The sequence below is a fragment of the Bufo bufo genome, chromosome 10 (genome assembly GCF_905171765.1).
Source record: "Bufo bufo chromosome 10, aBufBuf1.1, whole genome shotgun sequence".
NCBI classification, from domain to species: domain Eukaryota; kingdom Metazoa; phylum Chordata; class Amphibia; order Anura; family Bufonidae; genus Bufo; species Bufo bufo.
Window position 1 is genome coordinate 108494907 of NC_053398.1, and position 14596 is coordinate 108509502.

General features: G+C 45.4%; 1 protein-coding gene across 4 annotated transcripts in view; it reads left to right on the plus strand.

The window, feature by feature from the left end:
* RPGRIP1L (RPGRIP1 like) overlaps window positions 1–14596 on the plus strand; it is a 156464-nt gene that overhangs the window by 22800 nt on the left and 119068 nt on the right. For all 4 annotated transcript variants that reach the window (XM_040410712.1, XM_040410713.1, XM_040410715.1 and 1 more), the window contains exons 5-6: window positions 10402–10507; window positions 13371–13514. In XM_040410712.1, coding sequence (XP_040266646.1) covers window positions 10402–10507; window positions 13371–13514 — 250 coding nt within the window. The remainder of the gene's footprint in view (window positions 1–10401; window positions 10508–13370; window positions 13515–14596) is intronic.

A 14596-nucleotide genomic window follows, 5' to 3' on the forward strand; every position in this document is an offset into this window, starting at 1 on the left:
TTGATGTGAGACGGGCAGTACTTTCAGTACTTAGAATCTACAGGTCCATTAGAAAGTCTGATTTCCTTTTTATCCAGTTCCAGGGTGGCAATAAAGTGACAAAAGGTACTAAAGGGTCTATTTCCAGATGAGTAAAATCCGCCATGTCTGAGGCATACAAAACTTTGGGGAAAGGTCCACCAGGTTTCCTCAAAGCTCACTCTACCAGATCAGTGGCAGCTTCATGGGCCGAAAAAGCTGATGCTTCCGTTGAACAAATTTGAAGAGCAGCCACATGGGCGTCTCCGCATACCTTTATCAAACACTACAGGGTAGATTTTAAACTATATGACAGCATATAGCCCTATAAGAAAAAATACATCCAATAGATATAGATAAAAATAAATAAAAGAATAAAGATGAACTTTCACACAAAATCTCAGTCCCTCTATTTTGTTACAGTGCGGAGCTCTCGCCCTTTTCAATACGATCCATGTTCCATAGCGTTATTCCGTGCTCAGGTGTGGGACTTGCTGTTTTTAATTGTGTGGTAATTCTTATATCTCTGGTTCCCCAAAGTTTTTCCAAACAGCTTTTTAAATTTGTATCAAGATGCAAACATTAGGTATCCAGCTTAAGTATAATAAAAATGTCGGAGTCTTGCCGCAAACTTGATGTCAGTTGTTTGTAGCATACATACATACATACATACATACATACGCGGCTTTTAGATTCCGGTAATCACACCCGCAGGTGTCTATAGTCAGACTCGCGCTAGTGCCGGCACTGTCGTTGTTTCAGCACATGTGGACTGTGAACAACTAGATGCTGAATATAAACTTTTAAAACCGGAGCGGTTTCTTCCTCAGTGGTGTACATTTATATACTATACATTTTGCACCAGTGAGGAAGACGCGTCTGGTGACTATTAAACCATAGCGAGGTCTATATTTCTGTACTAAAGAAATCCAGGAGAAAACCCTTGTATTATTCTGAAATAACCATCTGCAGTGACAGTTTATATTCAGCATCTAGTTGTTCACAGTCCACATGTGCTGAAACAACGACAGTGCCGACACTAGCGCGAGTCTGACTATAGACACCTGCGGGTGTGATTACCGGAATCTAAAAGCCGCGTATGTATGTATGCTACAAACAACTGACAGGGCAGGATTTAGCCTTCGCCGAAAAGTGCTGCAGGCTATTGTCCCTCCCTAGTTTACTTTTTCTGTTACATCTCATGGTACGCCATCGTGTAGGGTGAAATGGGAAAAACTGGATTACACTTACTGGTAATTTACTTTTTATGAATCCTCCACGACGGCAGGGGATTTAATCCCCCCCCCCAAAAATTTCTATATAAATATATATATATATATATATATATATATATATATATATATATATATAATTTTTTAGGTATGATATTATACATGCTTGTTCACCTATGTCGATAAGTTTGGTTGTGGGGTGATTTATAAGGCTCTTTAGCCTTCGGTCCAGAAAGGCACTGAAGGTGAGATGGAGGAGGGCCTACTTTTAAACTTTCTGTCCCTACCTGGTTGGAGAAGGGTCATCTATCATGGTATGCCGTCGTGGAGGATTCATGAAAAGGAAATTACCGGTAAGTGTAATCCAGTTTTTATGTACTCCCATTTAGAAGCAGACCTATTGCTAGAACTTACCCTCAGAGAGAACCTGTTAGGGTCCATTCACACGTCCGTTTTTTCTTTCCTGATCTGTTCCGTTTTTTCAGGAACAGATCAGGACCAGATCTGGACCCATTCATTTTCAATGGGTCCTGGAAAAAATCGGACAGCACAATGTGTGCTGTCCGTTTCCGTTGTTCCGTTCCGCATGTCCGTTTAAATATAAAACATGTCCTATTCTTGTCCTGAAAAATCGGATCCTGGACCAATACAAAGTCAATGGATCCGCAAAAAACAGAAGACATTCGTATGTCATTACGTATGTCATCCGTTTTATGCGGATTCCGTTCCTGGAAATTAGGCTTCCTCCCCAGTATTAAATGTGCCCCCCTCCCTCTATATTCATTGGTGGCCAGTGCGGCAGTGCGGATTCCCAGTAAGTTTTCTACAGATCTGATTTTTCACTTCGTGAAAAACTCAGATCCGACAGTATATTCTAACACAGAGGCGTTCCCATGGTGATGGGGACGCTTCTAGTTAGAATATACTGAGAACGGTGTACATGACTGCCCCCTGCTGCCTGGCAGCACCCGATCTCTTACAGGGGGCTGTGATCTGCACAATTAACCCCTCAGGTGCTGCGCCTGAGGGGTTAATTGTGCATATCATAGCCCCCTATAAGAGATCGGGTGCTGCCAGGCAGCAGGGGGCAGACCCCCCTCCCTCCCCAGTATTAAATGTGCCCAGTGCAGTCTCACCTCTCTCCCCCCCCCCCCATCATTGGTGGCCAGTGCGGATTCCCAGTAATAATAAATGTGCCCAGTGCGGTCTCACCTCTCCCCCCCCCCCCCCCCCTCATTGGTGGCAGTGCGGATTCCCAGTTTTAATAAATGTGCCCAGTGCGGCCTCACCTCTCCCCCCCCCCCCCCCCCCCCATCATTGGTGGCAGTGCGGATTCCCAGTATTAATAAATGTGCCCAGTGCGGCCTCACCTCTCAACCCCCCCCCCCCCCCATCATTGGTGGCAGCGGAGAGTACCGATCGGAGTCCCAGTTTAAATCGCTGGGGCTCCGATCGGTTACCATGGCAGCAAAGACGCTATTGCAGTCTTGGCTGCCATGGTTACTTAGCAATAAATACAAGCATTATACTTACCTGCGACTGCGAGCTGCGATGTGTGTCCGGCCGGGAGCTCCTCCTACTTGTAAGTGACAGGTCTGTGCTAAAAGCAATGCGCCGCACAGACCAATGATGGGGGGGGGGGGGGGGGAGAGGTGAGACCGCACTGGGCACATTTATTAATACTGGGAATCCGCACTGCCACCAATGATGGGGGGGGGGGGGGGGGAGAGGTGAGGCCGCACTGGGCACATTTATTAATACTGGGAATCCGCACTGGCCACCAATGATGGGGGGGGGGGGGGGGGAGGAGAGGTGAGGCCGCACTGGGCACATTTATTAATACTGGGAATCCGCTCTGCCACCAATGATGGGGGGGGGGGGGAGAGGTGAGACCGCACTGGGCACATTTATTAATACTGGGAATCCGCACTGCCACCAATGATGGGGGGGGGGGGGGGGGGAGAGGTGAGACCGCACTGGGCACATTTATTAATACTGGGAATCCGCACTGGCCACCGATGATGGGGGGGGGGGGGGGGAGAGGTGAGGCCGCACTGGGCACATTTAATACAGGGGAGGGAGGGGGTCTGCCCCCTCCTGCCTGGCAGCACCTGATCTCTCACAGGGGGCTATGATTCGCACAATAATTGTGCGGATCACAGCCCCCTGTAAGAGATCGGGTGCTGCCAGGCAGCAGGGGGCAGTCATGGACACCGTTCTCAGTATATTCTAACTAGAAGCGTCCCCATCACCATGGGAACGCCTCTGTGTTAGAATATACTGTCGGATTTGAGTTTTCACATGTTTCCGTTTTTTGCGGATCCGCAAAAAACGGATGACATACGGAAACATTTTCAGGAACAACGGATCCGCAAAAAACGGACCGAAAATCGGGATGTAGAAAAATACGGACGTGTGAATGTAGCCTTACTGTCCCTGGCCATATCGAATAATACAAATATGGTGTCCCTTGGCCCTCATGGGTCAGCAGCCTCTGAACTGAGACTGCTCCAGAGTTGGCAACGGACTCCCTACCATATTGTATAATGTAAATATGGTGACTCTTGACCCCATGGGTCACCAGCCCCTGAGCGATGACTAGTCCAGTAAGTAGCAACAGAGTCCAGATACCTTTATAGGGGTAAAAAAACGAAAACCATGGGGGCTGCCAGGATAATGCCCTTAGGAGTAGGCATGGCAAATCCATATCCACTTCCGTAACACTACTCCGTGTGCCAGGGAGACCTGTTTCTATATAGTCTGACACTGTCCAGTCAGTAATGGTAGTGTCACACTGTTGACACACCCCATTGACTAGTTAAATGGTAACCCCCGATTATTAAAGTGACCCTCCAGTTCAAAAAAGTGATCTGAAGTGGAAAAGATGAAAAAAAGATCAGCCGGTTCTCGGGCTTCTCTTCTGTCATCCAAGATGGCTGCACCACTTCTCAGATTACCTGATATACACACAATGCATTGGTAGTCCAAGTCACTTCCTGCTGTCTGGTCCTCCTTTTGGATTGAACAGTACTGCTCACGTGAGCAGTACTAGCTAATCCAAGGGCACTAGGAAACGCAGCGCCATTTAAAATCTATGGACTCCCTCAGAGAATTTTTTTATGATTGCATTTTAATTTGTTCTGGGCCAAAATATATTTTTTAAATTGGTATAAAAATTGTCAGCAGTTTTTGTGATACATGTGGTTAAAAATCAGTCTATTTGCAGACTATCACTCCTAAGTTCCGTCATCTGGTGGCTTAAGCGAAGTCTTATCTCTGATAATGCATTCTGAAAGTCTTCAGACACTTTCACTTTTTTAAAGGGGTTCTGCAGTTTTTTAAACTGAGGATCTATCCTCTGGATAGATCACAAGCATCTGATCGGCGGGGGTCTGACACCCAGGACCCCCGCCGATCAGCTGTTTGAGAAGGCAGCGGCGCTGGCATTAGCGCCGCAGCCTTCTCGCTGTTTACTGCAGGCCCAGTGACGTCATGACTAGTATCACTGGCCTGGGCGGGGCTAAGCTCTGTTCACTTGAATGGAGCTTAGCCCCGCCCAGGCCAGTTGATACTAGTCGTGACGTCACTGGGCCTTCAGTAAACAGCCAGAAGGCTGCGGCACTACTGCCAGCGCCGCTGCCTTCTCAAACAGCTGATCGGCAGGGGTCCCGGGTGTCGGACCCCCGCCGATCAGATGTTGATGAACTATCCAGAGGATAGATCATCAGTTTAAAAAAACTGCAGAACCTCTTTAATGTTATGTTGCAGCCTTGTGCTAAAAAAATAAATAAATAATGAAAACAGAATGTTTCAAATCTTTGCTAATTTGTTGAAAAGCAAAAAATTAAAATCTTGCATCGACATACAGTACAGACCAAAAGTTTGGACACACCTTCTCATTCAAAGATTTTTCTTTATTTTCATGACTATGAAAATTGTAGATTCACACTGAAGGCATCAAAACTATAAATTAACACGTTTAATTATATACATAACAAACAAGTGTGAAACAACTGAAAATATGTCATATTCTAGGTTCTTCAAAGTAGCCACCTTTTGCTTTGATTACTGCTTTGCACACTCTTTGCATTCTCTTGATGAGCTTCAAGAGGTAGTCCCCTGAAATGGTTTTCACTTCACAGGTGTGCCCTGTCAGGTTTATTAAGTGGGATTTCTTGCCTTATAAATGTGGTTGGGACCATCAGTTGCGATGAGGAGAAGTCAGGTGGATACATAGCTGATAGTCCTACTGAATAGACTGTTAGAATTTGTATTATGGCAAGAAAAAAGCAGCTAAGTAAAGAAAAACGAGTGGCCATCATTACTTTAAGAAATGAAGGTCAGTCAGTCAGCCGAAAAATTGGGAAAACTTTGAAAGTAAGGGCTATTTGACCATGAAGGAGAGTGATGGGGTGTTGCGCCAGATGACCTGGCCTCCACAGTCACCGGACCTGAACCCAATCGAGACGGTTTGGGGTGAGCTGGACCGCAGAGTGAAGGCAAAAGGGCCAACAAGTGCTAAGCATCTCTGGGAACTCCTTCAAGACTGTTGGAAGACCATTTCAGGGGACTACCTCTTGAAGCTCATCAAGAGAATGCCAAGAGTGTGCAAAGCAGTAATCAAAGCAAAAGGTGGCTACTTTGAAGAACCTAGAATATGACATATTTTCAGTTGTTTCACACTTGTTTGTTATGTATATAATTCCACATGTGTTAATTCATAGTTTTGATGCCTTCATAGTCATGAAAATAAAGAAAACTCTTTGAATGAGAAGGTGTGTCCAAACTTTTGGTCTGTACTGTAAGTATTCAGACCCTTTAGGCCTGTTTCACACTTGCGTTGTGGCATTCCGGTTTTGAGATCCGACAGAGGGTCTCAAAACCGGGCCACAACGGTTCAGTTTTGTCCCGATTCATTGTCAGTTGGGCCAAAACTGTTCAGGAACAATTCCGGTCAAAAGACACAACAAAACGGATGCACGCTGCGGTTTTGTGTCCGGTCTTCAAAACAGAACTGTATCCGGCAGCAAAATCAATGTAAGTCAGTGATGCCGGATCAGTTTTTTTATTTTTTTTGTTTTTGGGATCCCAATTTTTTTTTTATCTGTCTCCGATTGACTTACAAAGATTTTAGTGCCGGATCCAGTTTGTTCCATTTCAATGTAACACAACCTCATACTAATGGAATGGATGTTCTGTTGGGTTCAGATCAGGGCTCTGGCTGGGCCACTCAAGGACATTCACAGAGTTGTCCCTAAGCCACTCTTGTGTTGTCTTGGCCGTGTGCTTAGGGTCATTGTCTTGTTGGAAGGTGAACCAGTTTGACTTTCCAGAAGTTTCTCCATCTCTACACAGGATCTTTGGAGCTCAGCCAGAGAAAGCATTGGTTTCTTGGTCACCTCTCTTACCAAGGCCCTTCTCCCCTGATTACTTAGTTTGTTTGAAACGTCTTCCATTTAACAATTATGGACAACTGTGCTCTCTCAATCCAGCAGAATTTTTTTGTACCCTTCTCTAGACCTGTGCCTCCACACAATCCCGTCTCTGGGCTCTACAGTCGGCCCTTTCCTCCTCATGGCTTGGTTTTTGCTCTGATGTGCATTATCAGCTGTGAGACCTTATATAGACAGGGCTGTGTCTTTCCAAGTCATGTCTAATCAACTGATTTACCACTGGTGGACTTCAGTCAAGGTGTAGAAACATCTCAAAGATGGTCCAAAGAAATGAGAGGCCCAGAGCTTAATTTCAAGTGTCATAGCAAAGGGTCTGAATACTTATATACATGCAAATTGTTAGTTTTGCTTTTTTGAATAAATATGGAAACATTTCTAAAATTATGTTTTCACTTTCTCATTATGGGGTATCGAGTGCAGATTAACGGGGGGGAAACGTGCATTTTTCTTTATTTTAGCAAAAGGACGCAACATAAAAAAGGGAAAGATATCCAAAATATAAGAGTGAATCTGGACCGCACATCTCATACTATACTTTAATCTAATAACTGCTTCTCAGCATAATTAATGGTATACCGCCCCCTATGTTGCATGCTATACATGAGGCATTAGTATACATTTTGATCAAAAAGCATAGGCCCCTCACCATGACAAGGTTGCCTCCTCGAGTGGGAACCTACTCTAAATTTGCTGCAGCACCGCACCAGCAGGCGGCGGGACCCAGCAGCCAAACAGCCCCCCTCCCCCCCTCCCGCCTGGCAAAGCCACCCTGGCACTGGGACCCACCAGCATAGCACCAAAGCAACAATGGCCGCCACGCAGCACTGCACCATGTGAACAGTTGTAAAAGCTCACCTTATCACATCCTTTTAGGAACTCCAACTGAGAGGTTGTAGGGATTTATACACCCTTATGCAGTCTCCTGCTTATTAAAATCACCTGGGCCTAATGGGGAGGAGTGCTGATACCAGAGGGGGGAAATAAGAATAGAGTCTACAGGACATGTAAAATATAAGCGTGAAACTGGATCGCACATCCTCAATACTATGCTTTTATCTAATAACTGCTTCTCAGCGCAATTTATAGTATACCTACCCCTATGTTGCATACTGTACATGAGGCATTGGTATACAATTTGATCAAAAAGCATAGGCCCACTCACGACGGGTGGATACCTACTCTAAATTTGGCGCAGCACTGCGCGGCGACCACAGGCGCCGCGGGACCCAGCAGCCAAATAGCACCCCTGCTGCCTCGCAAAGCCACCCTTGCACTAGGCCCCACCAACCCACCAGCACAGTACTCTGATACCAGAGGGGGGGGGGGGAGGGACAGATTCTGCAAAACATATCCAAAATATAAGAGTGAATCTGGATCGCACATCCTCATACTATACTTTAATCTAAAAACTGCTTCTCAGCGCAATTAATGGTATACCACCCCCCTATGTTACATGCTATACATGAGCAAAAAAAGTGAAAGGGTCTGAAGACTTTCCCAGTACATTGTGTATACTCCATAACAAAAAATAAATAAAAAACACACCCAGATAGAAATATCGTATTGCTGAAAAACTTAGCATGCAGTTACGTTTCAAGCAGATATGTAAATGGTTACAGGCATAGTCTCATTAGACACTGGGTCTTGTCACAAGAGGGTGTTAAAGTGCTTCCCCTGCTGCCCTATAAAAAGGCTGTCAGAGGCTACTTTTGGTTAGTGTACTTCTCAGGGCTCTTTCACACTTGCGTTCTTTTCTTCCGGCATAGAGTTCCGTCGTCGGGGCTCTATGCCGGAAGAATCCTGATCAGTTTTATCCTAATGCATTCTGAATGGAGAGAAATCCGTTCAGGGTGCATCAGGATGTCTTCAGTTCCGGAACAGAACGTTTTTTGGCCGGAGAAAATACTGCAGCATGCTGCGCTTTTTGCTCCGGCCAAAAATCCTGAAGACTTGCCGCAAGGCCGTATCCGGAATTAATGCCCATTGAAAGGCATTGATCCGGACCCGGCCTTAAGCTAAACGTCGTTTCGGCGCATTCCCGGATCCGACGTTTAGCTTTTTCTGAATGGTTACCATGGCTGCCGGGACGCTAAAGTCCTGGCAGCCATGGTAAAGGGGAGCGGGGGAGCAGCATACTTACCGTCCGTGCGGCTCCCGGGCGCTCCAGAGTGACGTCAGGGCACCCTAAGTGCATGGATCACGTGATCGCATGGCACGTCATCCATGCGCATGGCGCGCTCTGACGTCATTCTGGAGTGCCCCGGGAGCCGCACGGACTGTAAGTATACCGCTCCTCGCTTCTACTATGGCAACCAGGACCTTAATAGCGTCCTGGGTGCCATAGTAACACTGAAAGCATTTTGAAGACGGATCCGTCTTCAAATGCTTTCAGTACACTTGCATTTTTCCGGATCCGGCGTGTAATTCCGGCAAGTGGAGTACACGCCGGATCCGGACAACGCAAGTGTGAAAGAGGCCTTAGTGAGAGATCATTGACTGCTAGACATTTTGCCCCGTAGACAGGCTTTGAGAAGGGGCTTGTCATTGGACTGAGAGAAGCAGGATGGTCATGTTGACAAATTGCCTGCCACCTAGGCTGTTCTGACCTAGCTGTTAGGAGATGTTTGCAGCAGTGGTTACGTGGGAGCACACACATGGTGTACAGGCGACGGACGGCACAGACGGACAACCAGTAGAGAGGATAATTTGATCCATCGACAAGCACATGCAGCTCACACAGATTTGTTGTCCAGCATCCAGACACAGGTGCCACCTTCATTACACACCGGTCTCCGCCCAGACCATTTCCAGGCACTGAGCGGAAGGAAATTCGGTGTCACAGCACCCATTACATGTCTTGCCATTGACAACCAAACACCGTCTCCTTCGTTTATAGTGATGATGTGAACAATAAACCTGAACTGTTACGGACTGGAACCTTATCATCTTTAGAGACAACTCCAGGTTCTGTTTGGGATCTGGTGAAGGTCAGGTTTGAGTATGGAGCTCTCGTGGTGAGAGCTTCAGTCCTGTCTTTGCTGTGGAGTGACACAGTGCCCTAAGGGTCCATTCACACGTCGGCAAATAGGTCCACATCCGTTCCGCAATATCGGGAATGGGTGCAGACCCATTCATTCTCAATGGGGCAGGAATGGATGCGGAGAGCACACTATGTGCTCTCTGCATCCGCATTTTCGGAGCGCAGCCCCGAACTTCCGGGCCGCGGCTCCGCCAAAAAATGGAACATGTCCTATTCTTGTCTTCTCCGCGAGATTGCAACACTTCCTTGGCCTGCCCGGTCACCAGATTTATCGCCAATCAAGCATTTAAGAGACCAGTTGGGACGCCAGCTTTGGTAATCTACGAGTGTGCAGGATCTACGGGCCCAGCTGTAACATCTAAGGGCAAATGTGCCACAGTATACCATACATAACCTGTATGGCTCCATTTCCAGCCATATCTCATCTTGTATCCAGGCTAGAGATGGCTCAACAGCGTCCTAGAGCCTCCTTTTCAATTGTACAGTTTTCCCCAATAAACATATCCTTTCGCTCTAATACTGTAATCTCAACATGTATCATCATTGCATTCACACATAAAAAGTTTCATTTGATTTCAACAACTCCTTTTTGGAGCATTAACAAGTGTAAATAAAGATGCATTTTAATAGTAAAATTTGACATTACTTATTTTTTTAGGAATGCGTTTACAGAATTCAGATTTTACCCCAAGATCTACTCAAGCACCACTTCCAAGATATGGGCACAGTTTGCTTGAAGAAGCCAGAGCAGAGATAAGAAATCTGTATGTTCCTTTAACGTGCTATGGATTGTCCAATTATGGCTGCATTAAAATGCTTATAAAGACACTGCCTTACGGTAGAGACACATGTAGCGGCCGGAGATAATAAACACACTGACATGCAGTGGGTGCGGTGTCCAACTTGGCTACTACCAAGTCTTATCCACAAAACCGCGTGGCCACAAGGTGATCCCATTCCACACAGGATGGGTGCCAGCTGTGTAATACTGATGACACAATGTCCAGGATCGGCGATAACTGCGATCCCAGCATCTAACCCCTTACATGTTGTAGTCAATAATGACCACAGAATCTGAGAAAATGGACAGAAGGGAGGGAGCTCTCTTTGTCTTCGGACGTCGCAAAATTGCGGTTGGTTACTATGGCAACCAACTTTTATTTTTAAGTAACAAATTTGGTACCACTGTAATCGTACTGACAGACACAATAAAGTCATCATAGGGTTAGCTATCAGTTTTTAAAAAAAAAAACACTCCCCTCACATGCGGGCGTGATTTGTGGCTGCCGCTGCCCGTGTCTCTGCCCTCAAAGTCAGTAAACACACAGATGTTACTTGTAATATTCGTAATATTAGTCATGTCAAATTTAAAGGGGTTTTCCGAAAGTGTTTTATCTCACCCCAGTGCTGGGTTCACAACTACACTTCTCTGTACTGCTGTATAATGACTTCCATACTACGGCTGCTTCTTAGGTTTGTGTGCTGTGTATGGGAGACATCATAGCAGATGGTCTCCACCCACTAGCTCAGGGAAAATTTTATAATATAACGGACAGAAGTAGTGCTATTCCAAATGTACGTAGGAAAGCTTGTTCTTGAAACAACAGGAACTCTTTATTATATACCAGTATCTCCTCAGCTCCTCTTATTGATAGCTACAGGCTGCCATCGTTTTGATCTAGGCCTATGTAAGGGATCTATAGCTCTCTATCATATAAAAAAAAGCTTCAACCATCATAAATACAGTTGCAAGAAAAAGTATGTGAACCCTTTGGAATGATATGGATTTCTGCACAAATTGGTCATAAAATGTGATCTGATCTTCATCTAAGTCACAACAATAGACAATCACAGTCTGCTTAAACTAATAACACACAAAGAATTAAATGTTACCATGTTTTTATTGAACACACCATGTAAACATTCACAGTGCAGGTGGATAAAGTATGTGAACCCTTGGATTTAATAACTGGTTGAACCTCCTTTGGCAGCAATAACTTCAACCAAACGTTTCCTGTAGTTGCAGATCAGACGTGCACAACGGTCAGGAGTAATTCTTAACCATTCCTCTTTACAGAACTGTTTCAGTTCAGCAATTTTCTTGGGATGTCTGGTGTGAATCGCTTTCTTGAGGTCATGCCACAGCATCTCAATCGGGTTGAGGTCAGGACTCTGACTGGGCCACTGACTGGGCGTATTTTCTTCTGTTTAAGCCATTCTGTTGTTGATTTACTTCTATGCTTTGGGTCGTTGTCCTGTTGCAAAACCCATCTTCTGTTGAGCTTCAGCTGGTGGACAGATGGCCTTAAGTTCTCCTGCAAAATGTCTTGATAAACTTGGGAATTCATTTTTCCTTCGATGATCGCAATCCGTCCAGGCCCTGACGCAGAAAAGCAGCCCCAAACCATGATGCCCCACCACCATACTTCACAGTTGGGATGAGGTTTTCATGTTGGTGTGCTGTGCCTCTTTTTCTCCAGACATAGTGTTGTGTGTTTCTTCCAAACAACTCAACTTTGGTTTCATCTGTCCACAGAATATTTTGCCAGTACTGCTGTGGAACATCCAGGTGCTCTTGTGCAAACTGTAAACGTGCAGCAATGTTTTTTTTGGACAGCAGTGGCTTCCTCTGTGGTATCCTCCCATGAAATTCATTCTTATTTAGTGTTTTCCGTATCGTAGATTCGCTAACAGGGATGTTAGCACATGCCAGAGACTTTTGTAAGTCTTTAGCTGACACTGTAGGATTCTTCTTCACCTCATTGAGCAGTCTGCGCTGTGCTCTTGCAGTCATCTTTACAGGACGGCCACTCCTAGGGAGAGTAGCAGCAGTGGGGAACTTCCTCCATTTATAGACAATTTGTCTTACCGTGGACTGATAAACAGCAAGGCTTGTGGAGATACTTTTAGAACCCTTTCCAGCTTTATGCAAGTCAACAATTCTTAATCGTAGGTCTTCTGAGAGCTCTTTTGTGCGAGGCATCATTCACATCAGGCAATGCTTCTTGTGAAAAGCAAACCCAGAACTGGTGTGTTTTTTATAGGGCAGGGCAGCTGTAACAAAACCTCCAATCTCATCTCATTGATTGGACTCCAGTTGGCTGACACCTCACTCCAATTAGCTCTTGGAGATGTCATTAGTCTAGGGGTCCACATACTTTTTCCACCTGCACTGTGAATGTTTACATGGTGTGTTCAATAAAAACATGGTAACATTTAATTCTTTGTGTGTTATTAGTTTAAGCAGACTGAGATTGTCTATTGTTGTGACTTAGATGAAGATCAGATCACATTTTATGGCTAATTTGTGCAGAAATCCATATCATTCCAAACGGTTCACATACTTCTTTTTGCAACTGTATGTATCAAGAAATCAATCCATGAGGAATTTGGGGTAATTTTACCTAAAAGTGAACTAGGTATGGTTGTACTTTCACCTTAAAACAAAGATTTCAAACTTGATGCCGCTTTCTTCAAGGTTATAGTTACCATTCTTACGTATAATTTTCAGATTTCATATCAGCCAGAATCTGTGTAGCTGCCATGCACAGTTTAATTTCCTTTCATTCTCATGAACCTGTATATTCTATGTGTTTTCTATTCTCATATTCCATATATATTCTGCAGTGAAAATGTGGTGGAGTCACAGCGGAGTCAGATAGAGGAAGTGGAGCACTCAGCGGAGATTCTCAGGGATGAACTGCAAAGGAAGGAAAAGGACTATGAAGAAACTTTCCTACAACTTAGAGAGCAGCAAACAAGTGGTCAAAGGTGTGATATACTCTATTTAAAGGGAATGTTCATGTTTTCAGTTTGTACGTTCTGCAGGCTCATAACTCCTAGCATTCCTTTCATTTTTGCGCAAACAGCGGGTCGGCAATCCACGGCCGCCGGCCGTGTGCACCCCGCATCACGGATGCGGACCCATTCACTTGAATGGGTCCGCAATTCCGGAGATGTGGAACAGAGTCACGGAACGGAACACCGGAAGCACTACCGTGGTGTTTCTTTCCGTTGTTCCGCACCGCAAAAAAATATGACATGTCTGACCATGTCAAGTTGAATGGGTACGGCCCACTGCACGGATGTTGCCCGTGCATTGGGGACCGCAATTGCCGTCCCCAATGCACGGAACGGCCGCACAACAGCCGTGTGCATGAGGCCTAAGCCTTCCTGTCCAAGCTTCCGGCATAGTTTGGATTTGAAGAAATTGGAGCAGAGATGCAATGGATGGGCAAAAGAGGTAGGAATGAAGGCCCTTTTGCACCACCCAATTATCGGGGACGAACGTTCCTACAAATGCTCTTTCCCGATATTCTGCATATGTAAAGTTGCCGGCTATCACCCAAACAAGCGTAACGCTCTTTCGTCGAGTGAAACAATCTTTCATGCAGACCCCGAAATCTTCGTTTGTGGGCAGCAGATCTTGCGTTCTAAACAGCCCTCTGCTGCTCAGAAGCAATGACCGTGTATGGGGACGAGCGATGGCATTAGCGATTGCTCGTCCCCTTGCAGTGGACAGGATTGTTGCATGTAAATGCAGCTGTCTCCTCCACTGACGAGCAGGCCTGCTCCATTTGTCTACGTAAGCCAGCTTTTACACTGTTTCTGTCGTTTGATAGAAGTGCTGCTGAGGACCTTTCCAGATCATCTTTTAGGATCACCTTTAACGTCTCCAAAGATAGGCCTGTCTTACCCCATGTTATGAGTTAATGTATTATGGTGTGTTGGCAGAGGACTAAGGGTTTAGATAAGTTTCTCACTCGAAAGCCAGCACACATGAAACAGGAAAAAAAATCTATACTTTCATTTTGTAGAGAAGTTCAAAGTAGAAACTAAACTACTTTATTGTT